The sequence below is a fragment of the Pyrgilauda ruficollis genome, unplaced genomic scaffold (genome assembly GCF_017590135.1).
Source record: "Pyrgilauda ruficollis isolate IOZ18807 unplaced genomic scaffold, ASM1759013v1 scaffold3, whole genome shotgun sequence".
Classification (NCBI taxonomy): Eukaryota; Metazoa; Chordata; class Aves; order Passeriformes; family Passeridae; genus Pyrgilauda; species Pyrgilauda ruficollis.
This window is the reverse complement of record NW_024524377.1, coordinates 8,689,478-8,713,237: the sequence shown is the minus strand read 5'-3', so window position 1 is coordinate 8,713,237 and position 23,760 is coordinate 8,689,478. Positions and strand designations below refer to the sequence as shown.

Here is a 23,760-nt window from a genome sequence, read left to right as displayed (position 1 = left end):
TCTAAGAGGGCAGTGACATAATCTGGTACTTTTTTTCCTGCTTTAAATCTCAAGTTAATCTCTTGAGAGACTCAATACTTCTCTGGAGCACATGCTTTAAAATCTCTCTGAAATCTGACATAAATAATGCCAAAGCTGGGCAATCTTACTATAACATAACTGACCAAACCCTCTTCAATCTTTTTAAGGTATTGGCATCAGTGGCTTCCTGTGACAGTATGTTCCATGCTCAGCAAAAGTGCTTATTTTTATCAGATGCTTCCTTTTGCGGAATTCTCTGCTGTTTAATTTCTCACTCAGTTGTGCAGTAGCTTCCAGCCCATTGCCAGGGCCCTGAGTGCACTTTTAGACCTGAATGCCCTGATCGGCCCTGGAGCCCTCAGTTCTTGCCCATGAGGATGAAAGAGCACTGGTCTCCTGCTCCCCACAGCTCTTTCCATGGGTCCTATTGAGCTGATCCAGGGATCTCCTCAGTGCCTGGAGCTGGAGCTGCCCCACATTCCCCACTGCTCTGATCCTTGGAAAGGGATGTCCTGCCACCTTCAGAAACCAGGGAGCTGCCAGTTCTAATGGCTTCCTCTGAAGCAGCAAAACAAAGTTTCTCTTTTCCTTCCCATCCCCAAATATTTGTTATGAATTCACAGAGAAGCCTACTACGAGTAACACGCCCCAGCCCCAGCAGCTGGCAGCTCCCTCAGCGCTGACTGCTGCCCTGAGTGGGACATTCCCAGAGGTCGCCCTGCCAAGCAGGGCCAGTGCCCTCAGCACCTCTGGCTGCTCCCTTCAGACCTCCCAGCAGCACTTCCCCAAAACCATTCTGTCCCTTCACAACTGATGAAAACACCTCTGGGTCAGGCAAGCAGTGACAGGGACCCGATGGCCACCCGGAGACCTCCTGCCACATTCAGGAGGGACAGTCTAAAGCTTCCCCCAAAAAACCCAGGACACCCTTTCATAGGTTCTCTAAATCAGTTATAAATGAGCATGTGGAGCTCTGAACACCATGATCTGCCATCCCCCCAAAGATGACAGACGCCGTGCCTCCAGCCTTACCTCCTCCTGGGTGCCAGCCACCGGAGAGCTCCTGAGATGGCAGCAGGACCCGGCTCCGCCTGCCTGCACGCCCGGCACCGTCAGGGCACCACACGGGCCCCGAGGGAAGGGGAATGCGAGTACGGCTGTCCGGGGAGCGGCATCGCCCAGGGAGCGCCCCAGGGTCTGCGGCCGGACTGCGCTGCCTCCCAGGCGACTCCTCCTGAGGGGCGACTCCTCCTGAGGGGCGACTCCTCCTGAGGGGCGACTCCTCCTGAGGGGCGACTCCTCCTGAGGGGCGACTCCTGTGCGGCATCTCCGGCCAGGTCTGCTCATCCCGTCTGTGGGCCAGCACAGACAACAACATCTCTACGTCCTTCCCTTCAAAATTTAGCAATTTAGCCGCGTTTTGGCTGAGATACCTAAGGGCCTGGGAGAATGCTGGGATTGTCCTTCGCGCAGAAGAGGTGCATGGCTTTTGCTCTCCAAAGCCCAGGTATGGTCTCAAATGGTGGCACATCATGTCTTCACTGAAGGTTTATGTGGGGCAGAATGGTACAAATTTATTTATTTTACTCAGGGAACAGACCCACAGAGGGAGGGAGATTTTCATGTCACAAGACGTGAATCCAGCCCTTCCCAGTCATCACTACAGCCATAGCCACCAGCTCATCCTCACTCTTTGGCGACAGCTCTCTAGCTGAATGTGTTTTCTCTGGTCTAATCCACTACTTTGTGCTCTGTGCCGAGGTTGTCAGCTCATTGTAACAGCTCCAGTTCAGGTTTTGTTCTCTTTTCAAATAACAGTGAAACAAATTCATCTGTGAGCTATGGATTAATAGCTGGCATGGATTTGGGCCAAAGTACTTGAATGCATTCATGAAACTTCATTTCATCCCTGGTGTCTTCTCCTCAAGAATAATTTAAATTTTCAATTCTTTCTTTTATCTTAGTTGTGTTTCAGTTGCTTGTAAATACACATAATACATCCTGATTTTGTTTGCATGTTGTTTGTCTTTCTTGGGAAAATAGATAAATAATTAATTGGTGAATATGAGGCAAACTGGTGTTGGAGTTATGCCAGGTCGAACCCTGGGTCTTCTCTGTTTCTTTATTGTCTTTGAGGGAAAGAGAAATGAAACAAAGAAACAAGAACACTTAAAGCATGTGATAAATTAGTAGCTGTAAATAAGAGCATTAAGGAAAACTTCCTTTCCAAGAGCATCTTTGGCTTATTTGATACAGTACTGTTGTCAGGTTTATTTGTGTTGTTTTGAATGGATAATGATAAACAAATGTTGTTTGTATGATAATTAAATGCAGTTGTCTACAACTACCAGTCAGGATCAAGTTCAGAAATTTCAGCAGCAGAAGCACAAATTCCTAAACTGAAGGAGGAACTCCTTCATCTAGAAATGAGTAACAGGCTATTACAATCTCTGCAGCCAGCTGTAGAAGGGAAACATTCAGTACACTGCAATTATGCCATGCATCATAACCTCTACAGTTATGAGCAGAGTAAATGTAGATTGATCATTATTAACTTCCAATTTTTCTGAAGAATAAGCCTAAGTACCTCACATAAAAGAAAATAAACTCATTAGAAGATGATGAAATATGAAAAAAAGTCTAAGTTTCTTTTTTTTCCTTAAGTAGGTCTCCTCTACTATGTCATTGTGGATCCTTGGTTAGCACTGCCTGGAAAATGGGCAGTTAAGGAGACCTTGTTTTGTATAGAATAGCCTGAAATGGCAGGGAAAAAAGAAAATATTTTGATTCCTAAACATAGCTGCTCTGCCTCCTGGGAACTGCAGTCCAGGTATTGCAAAATTATATTCTTCACTGTAGGTTAGGTTCCCTGTAATGAATAAGTAGATCAACATGCCCTCCTCTTCCACTTTATTTGTACAGGGAAATGGTGCATCACAGCAGTCCACAACACAATGAAGGGATAACACAGCCTAAAAAGAACACTATAAGGCAATCAGAGTAAATACATGAAAGACCCAGTAATGTTACAAAGTAGTAACAATAGGATTATTATCACTGTTTCAGCTGCATTTCTCTGCAGAGAACAAGCACCACTGACCAGAAGCATTTTTAATTAAAACACTTCTATCAAAAGCTCAGCTCTTCACCTAAACCAGACTAGAACTGTACAGTTTTTGGTCAGATTTCCTGTTGACAAATTGAGCAGACACTGCTTCTGCCTGTTTCTTTTTCAGCCCCCTGTGAATCAGATTAAATGACAGGGGCTGCTCCCTCCAATTCTCATATATGAATTCTCATATATGAATATGAGGGCTGAGGTGTCTTTATGATCATGATCATGCCTTCTAGCAGAGATTGCTTCTCCAAAAGCTTGATGGAAACAACCCTCTTAGAGAGAAAGGAAGCAATTTTTTCCTCAGAAAAACTCTGTAGGAGAAAACAGCCTTCTCTAGACTCTGGCACAGTAAATATCTTCTAGCAGGCATACAGAAAAAGGCATGCCTGACTCTTTTCTGACACACAATTCCCATCTTCAATAGGCATTCTGAAGGGAGTGGGGCTTTGTGGGGGCTGTTGTTTCTGGAGAATTCAGTGAAACCCAGTATATTGTGTTAGTTGTCCCAGAAACTGGCATTTTACTGAAAATGAAGAAACAATAATGAATCAAATCTACTGGAAACAGCAATGTGCTAGGAGAAAGAAATGTAATCCAGTAATGATAATGCTAGCCTATAGTTTTGCAGACTTCAGTGTCCTGGTATGCCACAGATTTCCTACACCCATCTTTTAAACCTGTAACTTCTTAGGGATTAACACCTTCTGATGCTGGTTTTATCAGTAATAGAAACACTTTCAAATAGTTCTGGGTCCAAAATTAGAATGTACAATAGTCTTTTTATAAGTTTAGATAAGTACAATGCTCCTAGATTGTAGATTCCTGCATCACTGGTTTTTTTTGTTTTTTTTTTTTAGATTTGATAGGATGAGTGAATCTAAAGTGTGTTCACGTCCAGTTTTAAAAATTTAAACACAATTTGGGATTTTGAATGCAGGATCATTCAGCTTACTTAATGTCCAGCAACAAGGCCTGGGATCCTGGCTGGCTAATCAAAACCCTTACTTTAAAAAAAGCTAAAAAGTAAAAGATGCAGAAAAAATAGATAGGAGAGACAAAAGATCCAGTAGAAAGAGACACAGGACAGGCACTGATCTCTCCTCTCTGGTGATTGGTGACAGGAACTGAGGGAATGGCATGGAACTGTGTCCAGGAAGGTTTAGGTTTGGTATCAGAAAAAAGTTCTTCACCCAGAGAATGGTTGGGCACTGAAACAGGCTTCCCAGGGCAGTGATGACAACACCAGTCCTGGCAGAGTTCAAGAAGTGTTTGGACAATGTTCTCAGGAACATGGTGTGACTCTTGGGGTGTCCTGTGCAGGGCCAGAAGTTGGACTTTGATGATCCTTGTGGGTCCCTTCCAGCTCAGGATATTCTATGATCCAGTAATTCACTGAACAGGAAGTCAGCGCTTGTTTGGGTTTTGGCCAAAGGTGGCAAAAGCCATGAGTCACCAAGGGCTTCCTCCAGAGCCTGATCTGCTCCAGCAGTGCTCTGCTCTGGTGTAATTCAGCACACAGGTGATGCAGAAAGTAGCCATTAAAAAATGTCTCACTTTCCTTTCATGACCCTCTTAATTCTTCTTCTGTCTTGTTTTTTTAGTGGCCCTTCTGAAGGTTTGAATAGCTGATCCCTCTATTGGAAGTAAACAGATGTGAGGTTAATGCAGCACATTCTTTTCTAGTTGTGTTTTCCTTACCACAAATTATTTTAGCAGTACAATTAGGCTTTTTTGTTTGGATTAATCCAAGCCTTTTCCTGCATTTTATAGACAAATCATTGTTACCTTAAGCAACTTAGCATATTGAGCACATGAAATAGTCACAATCATCTTTTTCATCTATGTTTGTATAGCAGCTAGTGAAATAGAGCCATGCTCCTGGTGCTGGTGTCTCTGCAGAGCTATAACAATGTAAATAATTAATAATAACTGTTGTTCAACACTTTAATAGGAGTCTGTTGTTAGTAAACAAAGAACACTTCTTTTCCCTGCATTTCTTATTACATAAAACATAAAATTACTCCAAAGGAAGGAAGCTGTCTTACTTTTACACTTGGTGAAATTCCTCAGAACTCCACAACACTTCAAAAGTGAAAGGTCAAATGGATTTGTAAAATTATTTTAAATATTTTTTACTAGCAATCTGGGAAAATAAATGGGATGTTTTTGTTAACAAATTTGTCTGCCAAAGTGCAATTATAAATCACATACACCTTGTGGTTGTATTGCCAACATGATAAGCAAAAAACAATGAACAGATTTGAAAAGAAGGAAATTTACAAGGGCATCTTACTACAGTATGTTACAATTACAAAAGCGAAACTGTATCAGAAGTCAGCTGTGCTTTTTCCACGCAACATGCCTTAAGAAAGGAACATGAATTGACATGGCACAAAAATTAACTTATTTTGCTGAGTCTCAATATGCCTCTTTCTCGCATGTATTGTAATGTTTAAGTATTAACGGGAAAAGCCAAAAGATTTTGATTAGAGCTGTGGGTTTGTAATTCCAGAAGACTTGAGAGTCATGATTTTCCATTGCATAAGGCATATCATCCCTCTTGTGGTACAAACACTGGGTGTTTTGATTTATGTCATCCAAATATATCTATGTTTCTTATCACAGAATTACATTATATCTATGTGCCAATTAAAAGAAAAGGTCCTTGCCTTTAAAATCCTCCTGTAAGGATTTTATTAAAAATTTAATATTTTACAATATTAAAAACAAGTTCATTCCCACTTAAAAGTTTGGCATTTATGCATACATAACAAATCAGATACTAATGTGACAGGGAAAGGCACAAACTCAAGGTAAGGAAGGTGGAGGATGAGCTGGTAAGGAAGAATTCATAGATGACACATAGTTGAGTGTTTCCATTTCTGTCTTTTTCTGATCACCTCAGGACTGAATCAAGAGGAAAATGAAAATAAATATTACCATTATTACTTGCAACACACCAGTGTGAAGGTTTTCTAATCAGATCAGAACACTATGGTGCAAGATGTTATCTAGAGAAAAAGGGATTCCTCTTCCAAAGACATGACAGCAGAATAAAAGTGCTTATACCTTAGAGCTCTTGTCTTGAGACCTGCTAGAAGAACGTGTTTGGTAATGCTTAATTTAAGCAAATTCACTGAATCCCTCATTGCTCATGCTCTCCTCAAAGCAGGCTTTAAGCATAACCTACTCAAGAAAATACTTGGTGTCTCTTTACTTCTGGAGACTGCACACCCAGTGCATCAAGCCCTCACCTACACAGAGGAGCTGCAGCCCAGCTGCAGTGCCAGTAACTCCTTGTTACTTTCAGCATTACAGTACATGGAGCCCTTTTCCGTGGGGCTCAGAGAAGTCATATGCAAAGTGAGATAAAAGCTTGGGAATTCACAGAGGAATGGATCTTTTGCCAGTGACAGGCAGAAGCTTTTGGGTACTTGGCCTCTTAGGGAATATTTTGACTGGGAACAGTGTGTCCAGCTGACTTAGAGCAGGGCCTGCAAATCTGGCAACAGGATCAGCCCAGGAATTTGACAAAAACGGGTTATGTGGTTCTCTTTTCTTCACTATCGTAGTAAGACTCCATTTCTAAATGATAAGTAACACCTTGCACTTTCTGTCTTTGCACAGTAACATCACAAACACGTGTCCTGTCATTGTCTCCCCTGCGAGCTGCCCAGATGTTCTGCTTTCATAAACTTGGAGAACTATGGCACACTTCAAATCTGCAGCATTTTTCACTGTCAGCCTGTGTTTCTCAGATCCCATTCACTGCATTGCCTTGCACTTTTAGTGCTACCATTTGCTGGTTGTCATTGGCAAGAACCTTCAGCAGGTGCTCACTTTTCCTGCTGGATAACTGACAAAAGTGAAAAATCCCTGTCCCTTTCAGCTAAGTTCCTTCTACAGCATGTGTGGGGATATGAGCTTGAGGTGACCCTGACAGCTTGCTAAGCCTTGTTCTATTGTTTTATACTAGTTCAGCTGGACAATGCCTTTGTGGAGACTTAGTGCTGTCCCCCTCTTATATTTCACAGACTTCAGTGGCTGTTTTACGACCATGCTATCCTTTCTCTTATTGTTTTTATGTATATTGCTTTTCTTCTGGGTTGCTGCCAAGACACGACTTGTTTAAGAAATAAACCAAACACAGATCCTGGCTTATGTCACCCTAATAACCTCAACTCTGTGGTTTTGTCTCTAGGGTGTACAGTTCATGACATCAAGCCACTTCATAAAATTGAACTGGGTTTGATGGCTCATGGATTTTGCTCCAAAACCCCTGAAATTAACTAACTTCCCACTGACTAAAATTGTCTTCAGATTCATCCTTTGAGTTATCTGGGAGTCACTTGGTAAGATCTTATAGTTCCTGTGAAAAGAAAAATGCAATAAGTTTCTTAGCAGATTTCACCAGCAGTTCTCCAAGCACTTTTCTTGCAAGGAAAAGTATCATTATCTCAGTTTTATAGGTCCCCAACACATTTTTGCATAGGCTTGACAGAATGTTTTTGAACACATTCTTGTCTTGTCACTGCTCGTTTCCTCTAAAACAGTTTTCTTAGATAAACAGACATCTGTTAATATTTGGCCATACTTTTTCTCCCACAATCCCTTTCCTTTTTCAGTGTACAGGGTAGAGGGTGCTCAGTAGGTGCATAGATTTTCATATTTGAACTTCCATGATCCATGTGTGTCCCTTGCCTTCCTCCTTGTATGCTTCTCAGACTTTCCTCTGATGTGAGTTATACCTCTGTGTGTTACCATTTCAGAGCTCAAGAGCTTCATGCCTGTGATAAGCTTGTCTTCCCATTACATAGTAGAACAAAACACGATGTCTTTCCACTTCATAGACAGGGAATATATGGTTGAGTTCCCTATTTTGAGTGTACTGTTTAGCAGTCAAAGATCTCCTATTTCAGAATATTCAGCTGTACAGAGCATTAAGTACTTACTGCACTTCTCCTATTCAATTCAGTTTCTCTTATGAGTGCTCAGCATTTCTACAAATCTGTCAGATACCAAGTTGGATACTCAGAAACAGAGATATGAACATTTAGAGATAATGTGGGGAAATTTTCATTTAAGCAATTTGCCCAATGTTACAGAGGTCACATTGCATTAACGATAAGACCATCTTTTTCCTTTCAGTTATCTCCTGCCTTTAATTATACATCTCCCAACTCTTGCAACAAACAGCTTAGGCAATCTGTGAGGAAAAAAAATAATTGTGTCATTAAAAACCCCATTCCACAAACTGCGTTCAAGGGAGGCTACTGTGATATTTCAAGCATTCTTTATCTAGCATCTCCTGACTTTTTGAGTGAGTGACTTTGTTCCCTCTGAACAGAGTTTTGTGTGCATGTGATCTCCTATTTTGTTTTTAAAGCAATCCAGACAAAAAATATTTTCATTTTGAAGGTGATGTTCCATCTTTGACATCACTAAAATTCCACACTGCCATCTTGACTGTTGATACACCATAATTAACTCACAGAAATAGCAAATTGCCATCTGTAGATAAGAGTGTGTTGAGGCACATACTGACTGAGAGCGGAAATCTGGGAATCTAATGGCTCTGGGGGAGGGCATGTCTACAGCTTCTGCTGTCCTGCTAGCTCCTGTCTTGTTACCTTAAGTTTCATCCACGAATTTTTAAAATTCAGTTGTGTTTTCTTCATTCAATCCATCATTCAGTCCTAGACTCTGTTCCCAATGTCCTTCTACAATCACAGACTCCTCATCCACCCATGAGTTTTGCCCACCATCTCTACAGTTTCTCTTAGAGCTGCCCTTCACACTGGTTCCTGATCATGTTTCCTTGCTCATCCTTATCTCCAACAGATTGATCTGAGTTCTGATCTGATTCTGGGAATACAGCCTGAGAGCTCCAAAGAGGCCAAAAGCAAAGTCAAATCAGGTGCATGCATATTTCAAGAGAAGAAAATGAGAAAAAAAAAAAATTGTACACTTACTGACAATTGCCAGAGCTTTGTGACAGGCAACAGTCAACATTCTTTGAAAAAGAATTCAGGTCTCCTAACTTCTGTTCTTGGCCTGCAAAACAATCAGGTTCTTATAATATCTATGTTAAATGATTTATTAATTGCTGCAGAGGAAACAAGAGGCAAGACTGTGTATTACTCTGACACTGAGCTCCTTCCATTCCCACTGACTTCTGCAGGAGCTTACCCCCACACCCAAGGGGGGACCCAGGTGAACACCAGCATGCTCCATGTACAGGAAACCTCGAGGCAGAGAACACGTGAGAGCCATGGTGCTCTCTAGGAAGTGCTGACCTGGTGCCCAGAGGAGTGGGGGCACAGGACATGACAGGCACATCAACAGGCAATTACAGTGACAGTCTCAGTCACCGTGATGAGTTTGTGCTATGTGCAACCAGCTTAAAAAACAGGAGCAAATCAATGTCCTGCACAGTTCCTTCCACAGATCATTCATTTTTTTTTCCTCACTCCCCTCTACTTCTGTTTTAGTGGTGTCCACTATTACTCTGCCTCTTTTCCCTTGGCACTCTACCTATTACCCTTTCTAGTTTTTTTTGTTTTTTCTTCAGGTTTTTTGCAAATCAATGTCCTGCACAGTTCCTTCCACAGATCATTCACTTTTTTTTCCTCACTCCCCTCTACTTCTGTTTTAGTGGTGTCCACTATTACTCTGCCTCTTTTCCCTTGGCACTCTACCTATTACCCTTTCTAGTTTTTTTGTTTTCTCTTCAGTATTTTTTCTTTTTGCTTCCTTTTTTTCCCTGTTGATCCTCAGCTGTTTTTCCTCCTTTTTCTTACTGAATTTCCTCCCTGACAACTAGGGATTGTGCCAAAGCCTGCTGAAGTCAATCCATTACATTCAAAGAGTTTAGGATCAAAGTCTTATTTCCGCTTGCTTCTCTGCTTCTTCTACAATCTCTTTTCCTATGCAGCATTCTCTGTGGTGTTTTCCTTCTAAAAGATGGGTTACTGCAATATGCAGGGAAGGAAGAAGGTTTATAGAGAAAATCCTAAGGACCTAGTAAATTCCTTACAGGATTGCTAAATTGCTACTCTGAGTGCATAGCTGCAGAAAGCCAAGGGATTTGATCATAAGATTTGGGGAGTTTTTCATGCTTGCTTTATCACAGCACAGATTCTTTCATATGGCTCTGAGTAGTGGTCTTTACAAAGACAAGGTCTTCCAGGAAGGAAATCCCTCATTAAACCTTGCCATGTTACATGTTGTAGCTGCTGACTGCATAGTCATACACTTAATTTAGTCTGCTGATCTTAAGCTCAAACAGGCAGTATTTAATCACACAAACTAATTCCAGGAAACCTAAAAATGGACAGGAAAACCCAGTATTGGCTGGATATTCACTAATATGTAAATCCACACAAGGTATCTCTAATACATACCATGTATACATGTGTGCATGTGTGTGTGTACAAGTGTGTAAAAAAGTAGATGCAAAGCTATCTATCTATGTATGGAGAGGGAAAAGTACTGAATATGTATATATTGGATGTATTGGTTATATTCTCAAAGGATAGACGTATGAAAATATTTTAGTAGAACATAGTCTGCAGTAAATATGTGCTGATGGTTGACTGTTAATACATTTTTGGACATAATATGAAGACAGATGCACAGCTACTGTGAATGGATACAGCTCCACTAAATACTGAGGCCAGTAGTGCAAACATTGTTTTATGCCAAACAGTATTTTGATTGTATTTTTATAGTCCTGTCTTTATATTTGGTCCTTCATTTGGATTAATATTTTGTGCACCCAGACCAGAGGCTTAATATCTCTACTTGCAGGAGAAGCCCCACCCAATTCTCTGCTGCTAGCTGCTGGTATGAGGCTACCCCAATGAACATGGCAGAATCAGTCCTGTTATTTGAACTTGCATATTGAAGCCAAACATTTTGCCAGCAGAATAGCGACCTATATTGCTCAAAAATAACCAGACAGGCCCCTGTTAGTAGACTATGTAGGTCATCACCATCCAGGGGGTATTGGCTAAACTCCACTTATGCACCTATTTTTGATTTATAGGTGGAGATGTCAGCCCCCCCGGATCACATGATGTGTAAATCCTTGTGGTTGTGCAGGGAGCCTGTGGTTGAACTCTGCATTGAATTCAGATCTCTGCCCTCTTCACAAGCTCATAGTTCAACACTTTCCTGATGATACAGTAAAGGTAAAGAAGCCTAAATACTTTTAAAAGCCTAAATATTTTTTGCAAATCACTGGAAAACTATTGACCACAGTACCTGGGGAGCATGCAGCAGTGCAGCAGTCAGTGCACAACAGCTAGACTCGAATGGTTGTTTTAATCTTGTTTAACTATTGTCTCAGCAGGTAACTGTGAGACATAAATTATCAACTACCTGCCAGTAAGGTGCCTGTACTGTAGAAGTTTTTATTTTACTCAGGAACACATTATATTCAGCTTTGGAGACTCAGACAAAGAAATGACAGTGTACTAAACCATAGGGCCTCTTAAATGTAAAGGGGCAGGCAAGCCTCAGACTTTGAGAAAGCAATAAAAACTATAATGGAAAATATCTAGGAGGAAATACTTGGAAAATATCTGTACTCCACTTTTAACTGATTCCTGCAGTATTGACTGTTGTTTTCATCTCATATATAAAGAGCACCTGTCTACCTGTGGTCCAAAAGTCCTTTTATTCTAGAATGAAGGAAACAACAAGCATAAAGTACAAAAGTAAACTTCACATCAAAGCACACTGCATGTGTGTATTTTGTCTTTGTGCTGTTCAAGGTCTGTACAAAAAGCCCAGAGGCCTTCTAGGTCTCCAAAATGTAAAAGGATATGATCTTGCAAATGAAGGCCCAGAGTTCTATGCTGCAGAGAACAACACTACAATGCACTGCCACTGAAGCATTCCAACTACACTCTACCCCAGCTTGCCTCCATACCATTCCCATTGAGGTCAGTGAGTGAACCAGATAAAAAGCACAAAAATGTCACAGGTTGAATAACAGCAGCCTCTTGAGACTCATGATGTATTTCCAAATACCCACTCAGGAAGGGAAACGAAATCTTGCAACCCAGAAAAGAAAGATTTACAAACGCTCTGGAAAGGAGCTATGATCAAATGAAATGCGACTGAAAGAAACCAAAAAAACCCAGACAATTGGGACATTTAGTGACTACAAGAAAATTGTCTGGGAGGAAATGAAGCGCAGTGCAAAGGACCAAAAATTGCCAAAACTAACCTTGCAAAAGCAGGGGAAAAATTCAAGGAGGAAGACACAACTTGGAGGGGAAGATATGAGAGCCATGGCATGGATACTGAAGGAAAAAAAAAATGCAAAATTGAGTCACTAGAAGCAAATGGATCAGGATTACATGAGGTGAAATGCAAAGCACCAAAAGATGTCCAAACTAACCTCACAGATGCATCAAATTCAGGAGAAAAAATTAAGGAGGCAGAGACATCTTTTTGGGGAATATATGAGTAACATGGCATAGATAGTGAAAAAAAATTCTTCTGCAAACTGAATACTATTATATGGCATGGTATGCCATGAAGTGCTGGGACGTGGACCAAAGGTTTTCCAATTTATCCCCATTAAAATAGCAAGATTTTGTTTCCCTTCCCAAAAGGAAATTGTTCAAAACATTTCATGGAACAGTATGGAACTAGAATGTGTGACCTAAGAAATAATCCTTTATGTAACAGCTGCACCTTTGTATCCATGATTATGGTGTGCTAATGGTATTCTGTGGAACTTGCTAGTTGATGTGTATGGATATGCTGCATCTGCAGGCCTGCTGGCAGATGCTGAGGAGGCTGCAGGAGTGGAAAGCTGCCTTCAGGCTCTCCCCTCTGACAGACATCAGCTGGAGAAAAGCAATGTACAGCTGTGCTTCTTCCCTGTGACCACTCCCACATAAAGTCCTACAGGGGCTGGTCCTGTCTCTTTCTTTTCATCATGTGCTGAAGAGCTGTAGGAAGGTCATGGGGAGCCCAGGGCTATGATACCATCAATCTGTTGATGGCAACCAGCTCCTATGTCTCTTTTCAGCTGATGCAATCAGTGCCACGCACAGATGTCACAAAATGTACAGGAGATAAGCCTGCAGATCAAAATCAGTTGGCTGAAGCTGAACTAAAGAAGGAAGAGATGTTGCTGGAAGGAAGGAAGAGAACTTTGTGTAGTTCAGGCAGTGAGCAGGTCATGCTTCCATTCTGGGCAAATGACAGGTAGTTTTGGGTCCCAGAAGATCCTGTGTTGCCCCTGGATTCCGTATGGCTTGAAATTTTACTTGTATCTTTTTCTGTCTGCTCTGCTATCACTTTTTGTGGTAAAGGTGACTCATTTTACCTTTTGTGAGAAGCCAACAGAGACTTGTTCAGGTTAAAAAGAGAACAAAGAATAAAGCTTGTCAAAAAAAGCAGAAACAGAGAAATGTGGAAGGTGCAATTCCTTACAGACATACTTACTGTCAGTCCAGTTTTGTATTTTATTCTTGGTAAAAGAGGTGTTTGAATGTAGATAGTCAAGTAAGGATTAGCAGACCCAGTGCAGGCTTTGGAAATGTACATGATCTGAAACAGTCTGGTTTTATAGCCTTGAGCAAATCATATAATCTCTCTGCTACTGTTTTCTGATCTATAATCCAAGGGTAGTAATGCTTTCTTCTCAGTGGTGAATAAATGAATGCTTTCACAGTGTTTTGCAGTGCCATATACAAATATTACAATTACAGAGAAGCAAGCAACATATGATATTAATGTCAAACAGATACAGGGTAAACTTGGGATACTGGAAAGCAGTGCACTGAGATACAACTGTAATGAGTTCATTAGTAATGCACGACTGGATTGATTAAGTAGTTGCCAGTGTGCAAAGCCTTGTCTAGAGCTGATACTTGATATATTATTTTGACCTGCGACAGATGCTCAATGATCTTGTCTCTTAAATTTTGGCAGTGCCTGTCATGTCAATACAAATTACTGAGCCGAACTGAATGAAAGAAGCTGTAGTTGCCACATGGATACCTTTTCTATATTCTCCTTTATATAAAAACTGCAGCTTCCCAAACTGGATTTTTTATATAACCTTTGAGAAGCTCAGTTTGAAATAGCTTGTCTTCTTTTTTTCTTTCTTCCTGAGAATGTTTCCTCTTGCCATCATGATAAAAATGTACTGCTGTGACAAAACAACCATGTTCCCATGATTTTATCCTTTCCTATCACAATGGCAGCACATCCTGTATGGTTATGACACGGCACAGAAAATTCTACCACACTGAGGTTACTTTTACATTGCCTGATAATGGTAACTGTGATGTGAAGCATCAGAAAATATAACATTTTTCTACACAAAAGAGTCACAGGAGGACTCAAGCAGTCTTTGAGGATCTGGATATCCAGCTGAGATTAGAGGTCTGGATGTGTCAGGGTAGTTGCATGCAGCAGCTTTTCAGCTGTAGGTTGGGGATTTGAAGAAGAACAGCATCTAGAAGAGGTTACCTATTCCTGGAAGTTTTGATAGCTATTTGAACTGAGATTGAACTGGAGATCCAGATCCTTTTACTAGCAGGCTGATTATCACAGGCTGAGAAGTTGGCATCAGCAGTGGTGGTAATGAGTGTAGCGCAGCCATCCGTCCATCCCAGTGCAGTCAGTAAGGACTGTGGGAGAGGAGGCAGTGTGGATAGCACATACATTAGGGGTACAGGTATTTGGCATAAGGGATGTTTTGTTTTGGGTCCTTCAACTGTGAAGTGAAAAGATTCATACTTTTTCCTTCCCTAAGTCTCCCTTCAGCCATCCATCCCTTCTAATTCCAAACTCCTTCTGATGGCTCCAGAGCTGTGCCTCATGTGTGCTTTCACTGGCATTTTAGCAAGAGCTGAGGATTGCTAACCTTGTTTCAAGGCAGGCTAACCAAGGCCTTTTGCAGATGGGAAGCGAGGCATAGCACTGTGAAATGATTTGCTAAAGGTTATCCAGCTGTGACTGAGAAAGTGTGCTCTGATTCTGCTGCAAAAGATGCCACAAAAGTGTAAATGTTAATAGTAATAACCTTCTCTATGTGTATTTCTGCTTTGCAAAATAGTATTTCCACCAGGGGACTTGTTAATGTCAACGTCATTCAGTTTTCATCATCACCACTTGAAGTGATCAGTCAGCTGTGTGGATCTACAAATTGCTCCCTTGCAGCCAGCCTCTTAGTCTATTGCTCGGGTGACAGTCAGCTGTAAGGATCAGGCTCGAAGATGCCTTTGATTTTCCTTTGATGTTTCTGAGCCAAGGAAGAATTTAACGCAGCCACTGGGCGGTAGGTGAAGATCCCTTCTGTTTGTGGGAAGCCAATTATAATGTGGCTGACCTGCCTTGACCTGAAGATTACTGGCAGGACATCTGGGATGTCCTTGCGAGGCAGAGCTAGCTCACTGGATGTGCCAGACTCAGGGCATAGACTGATTTGTTCATCTGGATGCAGCAACCATTCCAATACCGTGATTATAATGGAGGCTGCACAAATTGATCCTGGTCAGACTCAGTGTATTTATTTATTTGCTTGCACTTTGGCATCATTGCTGATGTGCGAGGATAAACAGGGTTCACCTTTAGGATTTAATGAGTGGGAACAACTTACAAGGAAAACAGATCCTAGTTTCCAATCCTCTCTACCAGTTAACTCTCTCTCCCCTTTCATTATTTTTTATTCCCTTATTCACCTCTTATTCCAGACCTAAGATCAGCTAAAGCTTTTAAAACCCCTGACAAACAAGCATCACGAAAGAGGCTGTGTGTCAGAAGCCTCTTTGGGGTAAGGCACACGCCGGGAGAGAGGTGAAGGCACGAAGAACCCCGGACGGGAGGCCAGTGGGACGTGAGAGAAGAGCTGGAACTTTTTAACCTCTGCTGAAGCAAAGAGGACGGGGATTTCGGGCAGCATTGCAGTGGGAGTTGTGTGTTTATTTCCCTGCGCGGGACGGCTGCGGGAGCAGCACCGTCCCTCGAGGGATGAGAATCCCCGGCGCGGGCCGGACTACAGCCCCCGTCATGCCGCGGCGCGGGCGGGCGGTGGCGGGGAGCGCGCCTGCGCCGCCAGACGTGGCAGCAGCCGCAGCGGGTCCGGCGCGGGTCCAGCGCGGCGGCGGGATGGCAGCGCCGGGGCAGGGCGCGGGGGCTGCGCGGCGCCGCGGGCGGCTCCCGCCGCTCCCGCTGCTGCTGCTCGGCCTGGCGGTGAGTGGCGCCGGAGGGCGGCGGGGGTGGCAAGGGGTATCCCCCGTCCCCGGGCCGGGGCGGGGGCGCGGCGCGGCCGGAGGAGTTGGGCGAAAGTTGGGAGCGGGACGGGCCCCCGGCGTTGGGCGCGGCGGCTCCCCAGCCGCTCGTACCCGCCGCCGCCGCGGGCGGGCTCGGCTCGGCACAGTCCGGCATGGCCGGGCTCCGGCAGCGCTGCTCCCGGGTGTCTTCCCCGCGCTCAGCCCGTGTGCTGCTCTCCTGCTTCCCCTTTCCCTTTCTCTCTGCCTCCCAAAGCACCGCCCGCAGAAAGCGCTCCCCGGCGTGCGGCAGCGGCTCCCCGAGCGGCGGCGGGCCGGGTCCCCCGGCTGCCCCGGCCCCGGGGGCTCCGACCGGCGACGCTTCGGTCCCAAGTTTCGCGTGAAAAGCGGCGCGGTGGCAAAGGGTTTCCAGAGGATTTCACCCGGCGGCGGCTGTGCCGCAGCGGAGCCGCCGCGCTCGGCTTTGTGCACCTGTGTGCGGCACCCCCGCCGCGGGCACCCCCGCCCCTGCGCCCCTCGCATGTGGCGCTGCCCATCCCGCTGCGCTGCCGAGGATCGGGGCGTGCTTCATTGACGTTACATGGAGTAGAGCGCTGCTTACCTCACGGAGGCTCCTAGACTTCCAGAAATATTTTAAAGTAGCAAGATTCTGCTTTTTCTTTCTTTTCTTTTCTTTTTTTTTTTTTTAATCCACAGAATTTAGCATAAATAGCTCAAAAGATTAATGAAGGCATGCTTTAAAACAGTACTTTTTTCCATTTATTATCATGAACTACAGTTCATCCTTCTGCCCGGGCAAATGAAGCTAATAATTAATGAAAAATTAAGTTAATCTTTTTACGCACAAGTGATCTGAAGCGTATTTGGAAATGCGTGACTGTGGAGTGCTCACCTAGTTCATACAAATCAAGTGTGGAATTGCTAATCGCCATATGCTTATTCTGTACTAATATTAGAATTCCCTTTATGGGACAGAAAGATTCAGCCCTGTCTGATGCAGCCTTTTGCCTCTGGCAGGGCCACAGCTCTTGGCTCATTCAGGAGGGAGAAGAAATGCTGTGCATTCTGAACAACTTTTGCTTTAAGCTTGATCTAAAATCACAGACCTCTGCTATCTGCACTTCGTTGATTTCAAGTGAAACTGAAGTCAGGCTGGACCCTCCCTAAATGCTGGAGAGGTCTTAGTGTGAATTTTTTTCCTCTGTAGCTCGTCTTTAATATACGCAGTAGTTTTCTCAGTGATACTTGTGGCAGTGCATTCCTCAGATTGAGCATATACTGTGGACCAAGTGGAGTTACAAGTGGACTGAATTTTCCCTCCCTTCAAAACAGCTAAGCACACGGAGTTATTTCTGGTATTTCCTACTATATCCACTGTGACTGTCAGAGCTTATCTTACTGTAACATTCACTTTATGTTAATGTAAATATTTTCCTCTGATTTTTTTTCTTTGTAGATTAAAAGATATTTTCCTCATCTTTCTTCATATGAATCTGTTGTTCCTAATTGTTCTGGCTGCCCTCTTTGACCTTTTGTGTTGCAGAGCTGGTGTCTCTGAGATGAGCGAGGGGCCCTGCTGTTGTCAGTGAAATTATACAAAGCCGTTTTAATTTATCCACATTATTATTTCTTACCTTTCTTAATTTGGCACAGCAGTTTATTTGCTCTGTGATGCTTCATGCTGAGCAGATGTCTTCATTGAGCTGTTGATTCAGCTAATTCTTTCCCCTTTGCTGTGTACAAGTAGTTTAAATTATTTCTTCCAATTTGCATTATCTTGCACTTGAAGGTGTGATTTTTCATCTTGAAATACGTAACTTACTGTACTTGAGGATTGAAAAACTAGTTTACAGCTGTGACATAGCAAAACCTGCTTTTAATTTATTTTGAGTCGATGCAAGGCTGTTAAATCAGGTGGTTCTATGTGTGTAAAGTTAAACTAAAGGTAATACCAGCTGTTTGGTAGGTCAATGATAAACATTTTTTCCTTCCAGCCAGTCCTTTTTCATGTATCCCAATGTGTTTCGGTTTTTTGGCTTTTGTTTTGTTTGTTAGTTAGTTTTTCTGGAAGTGCTGACTACTTGCAGTGCACCTGGAACAGCAGCTTCAGTTGTGCATGCATAGCACTTCTGAAAAACAGGGCTCATTTTTTGACCCAGAATTGGAGGTGGCTACATATATAAAAGGGAACCTACAAAGCTGGATGAAAAATATGTTTCAGTATCTTCTAATGTAAGCTGTTAATTTGTTACCTTCAGCATCACTGTGGGTGTGTGACACGCACGTGAGAAAGATGGTGGGGGGATCTCTCCCTGCTGTTGTTTTATTTCTTGAATGAGTTGGAGAGCAGTGAGGAAGTTGTGGGTTCCCGGTTTGGTTTATCAAGTGGTTGATTGTATTTCATGCTCAAAGGACTGAATTTACTGTTCAAGGCACTGGGAAGGAGTTTTACAGCATGGTGGATTAGCATTTCCTCTGATGCATCAGGTGCTGTGCCTTCCCTAGCAGAAGGCAGCCACTGCTTCCAACAGGATTTTGCATCTGGGTCTGTTTGCTTTGCAAACACCAATGAATATTATCTCATACCAGTGTGGCAAAGATCAGTTTGTCTTCTGAGTGTTGGCTTAGTGACAGAGAAACTGAGTCAAGAGTTCAGCTGACTGAGCACTGTTGGGAAGCAGACTTTGTGACCTGGTGCCACTCAAACCCAGTGCCTTCAAAGAAGGGCTTGAAAGGAACATTTCTGGCTTCCAGCTCCTCAAGTACTTCCTTCATCCTTAGGGAATGCACTAGTGAGCCCTGACACTGACTTGTGAATCCAGACCTGCAGGGAGGGCTTGTGCATTATTCCCTCTGTCCTGCAGGTAGCCCTGCAGCGTGGCAGCAGTGGCTTGCCTCTGGTGAGTTTGCAGGCAGGGTGCAAGCGCTGCTTCACCACTGCAATGCTCAGGTGCTGTTTCCTGTTGTGGCATTTGGGCTTGAATTCAGGAGTGCCTCTTCCCATCCAGTTATTGTTTGTACCACAGGAGCCTCTGGACAGTGTTTTCTGGCAGTCAGAGGGTGTTGCAGAGACAAATCCTTACTTGCTCTCCCCCCACTGTATTCATACTTTGTCCATTCCCTCTTCAGAATAATGGATTTGTAAAACTCTGCTGTGGGCTATGCTGTGTGTCCTCAGATGCCCTTCCCAAATCAGACCTTGGCTTTGTTAATGTACTTCATGACTTATGGAGGGATGTTTTCAATCCATTGATTTTGGTGACACAGCACCTGTTTACTTTAGAGGCCCTGGGATGTTGGAGGCCGTGCAAGCGTGGTGTCATCAGAACTGGTATTTCTGCCCAGGGGTGAGTTCATGGTGTCCTGACCAATTGGTGGTGGAAGAGGTGCTTGTTCTGTTGTTGACCATTTCTTTTGCCTTTTGGTGATGGAGTTCCTTGAATTCGTCTGTTTCAGTAAAATGGAGGGAGTGAGGTATTTCTTGAGAGCTGTGGCTGGAGGTCTGTGAATAGAAAATCTCTGGTTGCAAATTGCATTGCACTAACTAGCATTGTCTTAAACTTCTTGATGAAGGCAGAGTCACTTTGGAAATAAGTTGTTGTTTACCTTGTTCCTGCCACCTTTTCAAGCTTGTGAATGGCAAAAAATTGTGATAGCAAAGCAAGTCTTTACTTTTGGCACTGCATCAGCTGTGAGTGGCTGGTAGCATTGGTGGAGAGTGCTGTGAATTGCACGCCGGCAGAACACAGATAACAAAGGTAATTTAATTTGTGACTGTCTCGATGATGTCCTGTCTGTTGTCTTTTTGTTTAGAGTCATATAGCCTGTTTGCTGGGTGACTGCAAATAGACTCTTTCTTTCCCCCTTCTCACTTTTCCTGGCTATGGCGCACCATGACTGTGTGGTTGTGCTCTAGGATCAGCTCTAGGATCAGCTGCGTGCTGGTTTGTTCTGGTGCTGCCTTCCTTTCACCTCTTGCAGATCATTTCCTTTCTGTGTGAATCTTGCTCCAGCTATTAAAATTAAACTTTGTCTCCTATCACCTGGCAGAAGAATGTGAGGATTAATTAGTTAACATTTGTGCAATGCTTTGAAGATAACAAATGCCATATAAAGTGCTAGAGATTTTCAGGTGTTATCTTTTGCCCTCTCTTCCTTATAAATCCCATTAATAGTGGTTCTGTCTTCTTTTTATAGTACCTCCTACGTGCTTCTTGAGTAGGTGGTATTTCTTTAAACTTCTCGAAAACCCAAATTTTAGTGGGGGATTATGTGGCATATGCTTTGCTCATGCCCTTAACTTCTGTACTCAAATGTGCTTGTTCAGAAGTGATATCTGAAATATTATTTCATCGACAGCTTGTTTAATACATGTATGGTGCCATTGCCTGGCTTGAAGAGAGAGAGCTTCATACTCATAATAAGGATAAAATTCTTTGTCAGCGTTAGTAATTGACCCTATTACAGTCAGTTGTTAATTAGTAAATAGTTGCACAGGTTTTCCTTCACAGAGCATTCGAAACCCAGTGATAAACCATACAATTAATTTGCTACTCAGAGCCCTTAAGAACATCCTTTAGTATAGACTATTATGCCTGTAGCTTAAACCCCACTGTGTAAGAACAATATGAACAGTAGAGTCTAGTCAAATCTTGACGTCTCCATGGTATTTTTTGCTACCTTCTATATTTGGAAAGTGAAGATAGCAAGCACCACCTTAAGTGGAATGTCTTATTTGTAGCGTTCTTCAGCCTAAGTTAGAGAGTACTAGGACACTCTTTGTCAGGATTTTAATTTGCCTTCCTTTGAAAGCAACAGAAAATATGATACTTACCTCTTTGCAGATATGACCTTCCACAACAAAGTGTCAGTACTGCTTCTGTTTTTTAATTTCTGGAACAGCTTGAGGTGAGGGTTAACTGATATGGATTATGTATGCAGTAAGAATGTGTTCTTCCACAGAGCTTGTGGGAATGAACAAAACCCAGGAAGTGTCCAGTGGGCATCTCTGCAAATGTAAATATGTTGGGGAAACCCACAGTTTTCAAATGCTGTTGGTCTTGCAGTGCAGAAGTTGTTGATTTTCCTGTGTGTCTGCTGGAGCCCTGCTCACCTGCCATCCCATGCTGCTGTAGGTGTGGGAGTTGCTGCTCCTCACTCAGACCATTGGTGCCTTTTTGCATTGGTCACAGACACCACTGAGCAGCCTTTGTGCTGGGAGTCCTCAGCAGGCTGCTGAAGAAGGTTTTGTGAAACCCTGCAGGGGTAATTGGCAGAAGATGGTTTTGTGATTCCAGTGGGATTGCAGACTCCCAGGGGCCACTTCAGCTGTGATCCCTGAAGTCTGAGACCCAAGAGCTACTACCCTTTCTCTTCCCCACTCTGCAAAGTAGATTTTTACCAGGCTTCCTTGAGGTACCTTTGGGTAACAGAGCTAACCTGTCTCCTCCCGTCTGATTTGATTAAAATGTTTCTACAGCTTTTTTAGATATTAATCATGAACGAAGAAAGGGGACTGTCCTACTTATCACTATCCATCTTGGAAGGCATTTGTTACAAATGGCTCAGTGATCAAAGCAGCACAACCCTGAATGTAAATAGCAGCAGAGGGAGGGCTCCTGAGTGAAAAGCAAGCAATTATTGCACAAGGTCAAGAGTGGTTTGTATGATGAGCAAGGAAGATAAAACATCTGCAGTCAAACTGTGATTCTTGTAAACAAGAAGGCTTTTGATTTGAACATCTTTTATTTTTCAGTGGGCAGGAATGGGGGAAGGAAGCAATGGGTCAGTTTCTCCCTTGTGCTTGCCTGGAGATGACTTAGACCTGGTATTGTCAGTACATGCACAGTGTCTGCACCACGGGACCTAGCTGTGTCACCTGCTGATCTGCGGAGTTACAAACCTCTGTCACCACAGTACAGAGGTGTCCCTTCAAGTCAGCCTTCTGAAGTGCACAGTCCATCACAGGGCTTATTTTGGGAGCTGAGTAGGAAAGGAAAGGTGAGATTCTGTCTTCTTGTTGGGATTTCGTCCCCTTGACCACCCCCCCCCCCCCCCCCCCATTTTAATGTGGCAGGTGAGACCCTTATTTGGAATGTGAACTACTCCCCTCCTAAAGAAGTTAATAAAGAAATAATATTCAGTCATCTCCATTACTGCTTGGAATTTTGAGGCAGGTTTCCTCTTCAGCCAGACTCCTAAAAAATGCCTTGTCAGACACAATCTGTTTCATATGCTCAGGGTTGCTGATTGATCATATTTACAGTGGGTTGAATGCTGTTGTCCCAAAATGAGAATGACACCAGTGGGTGGCTAAGCTAAGGCAGAAATCTGAGTCAATGTCTTCCTGAAAAAGTAGAGTTTAGAAATTGTTGTCGAGTGTAAGGCTGTGTCCCTGCCAAGCAGCAGTTGTGCTGGAGTCTGTTGTCACAGCCCCAGCTATTCCTGATGAATAGTGTACAAATTGGCTGCTAATTATACATGTGTTAGTGTGTGCATAAAAATTCCATGTTGACATATGGATTCAGGCACCTAAACACTGTTTCAGCTGCATACCCATTTATACTTTTTATGCATTATTTGTGTCTAGGGAAGTATATATTTCTGGCTCTTGAGCTGGAGATAGGAGAAATAGGGAATAGTTTTTCTGTCCAGTGTACAATGCTATTCTTCTGATAGAAATCAAAATTAAATAAGGAAGATCTATTTTCTTGTTTTTCAAACTGTGTGTTTTCATTGCCCTTGATGTAAAATAAATACATAAGTAATTCTCCAGATATGCTGTTTATCCTTAGCAAAAGACCATGCTGTCACAAAGCTTTTGTGGGGAGCAACTCATAAATTGAACTGGGTTCTGTGGGAGCAGTAGTTAAGCATTTATCACATTTAATTTGAATAATAAATGTAAAATATGAAAATACATTCTTGTGGCTGTTTGAAAGATATTCTCTTTTTTCATTTTAAAATGAGATTCAGAGAAGAGTAAAAACTTGAGTAATAGACTCTGCTTTCTCAGATCCATGATAATTTTGAGAAAACATGGCCTGAGGGATGACCACATTTTTCAATAGTGTCAGTCCTGGAAGTATAATTAGCAAATAGCTATTTGCCTGGAACTTTTTGCCTCTGGGTTTCTGAAAGCTCAGATCTTCCTTGGGTACCAATTCTGAGGGAGTGGGGTTGTGGAGTGTTTACTGCTCTTTAACACGTGCATATGTTTGGCAGCTCTGCAAGGCATTACTAGAGAGTGGGGAAAAAAAGAAAATTGAACCTTTTTAACTGATCAGACTTCTGCCACCAAGCTTGCAAGATCATATATTTAAATGCATACTTTGAAGAACAGAGATAGTTAGAACACAT

At 42.9% G+C, this 23,760-nt stretch overlaps 1 protein-coding gene across 1 annotated transcript in view; it reads left to right on the top strand.

Annotated features, from left to right (window-relative positions):
- Positions 1-1,470: 1,470 nt before the first annotated feature.
- The window catches only part of PDIA5 (protein disulfide isomerase family A member 5), a 112,429-nt gene continuing 90,139 nt past the window's right edge, over positions 1,471-23,760 (top strand). The window contains 3 exon segments of the mRNA XM_041473299.1: positions 1,471-1,528; positions 16,147-16,250; positions 16,253-16,363. Of these exon segments, the coding sequence (XP_041329233.1) occupies positions 1,471-1,528; positions 16,147-16,250; positions 16,253-16,363 (273 nt within the window).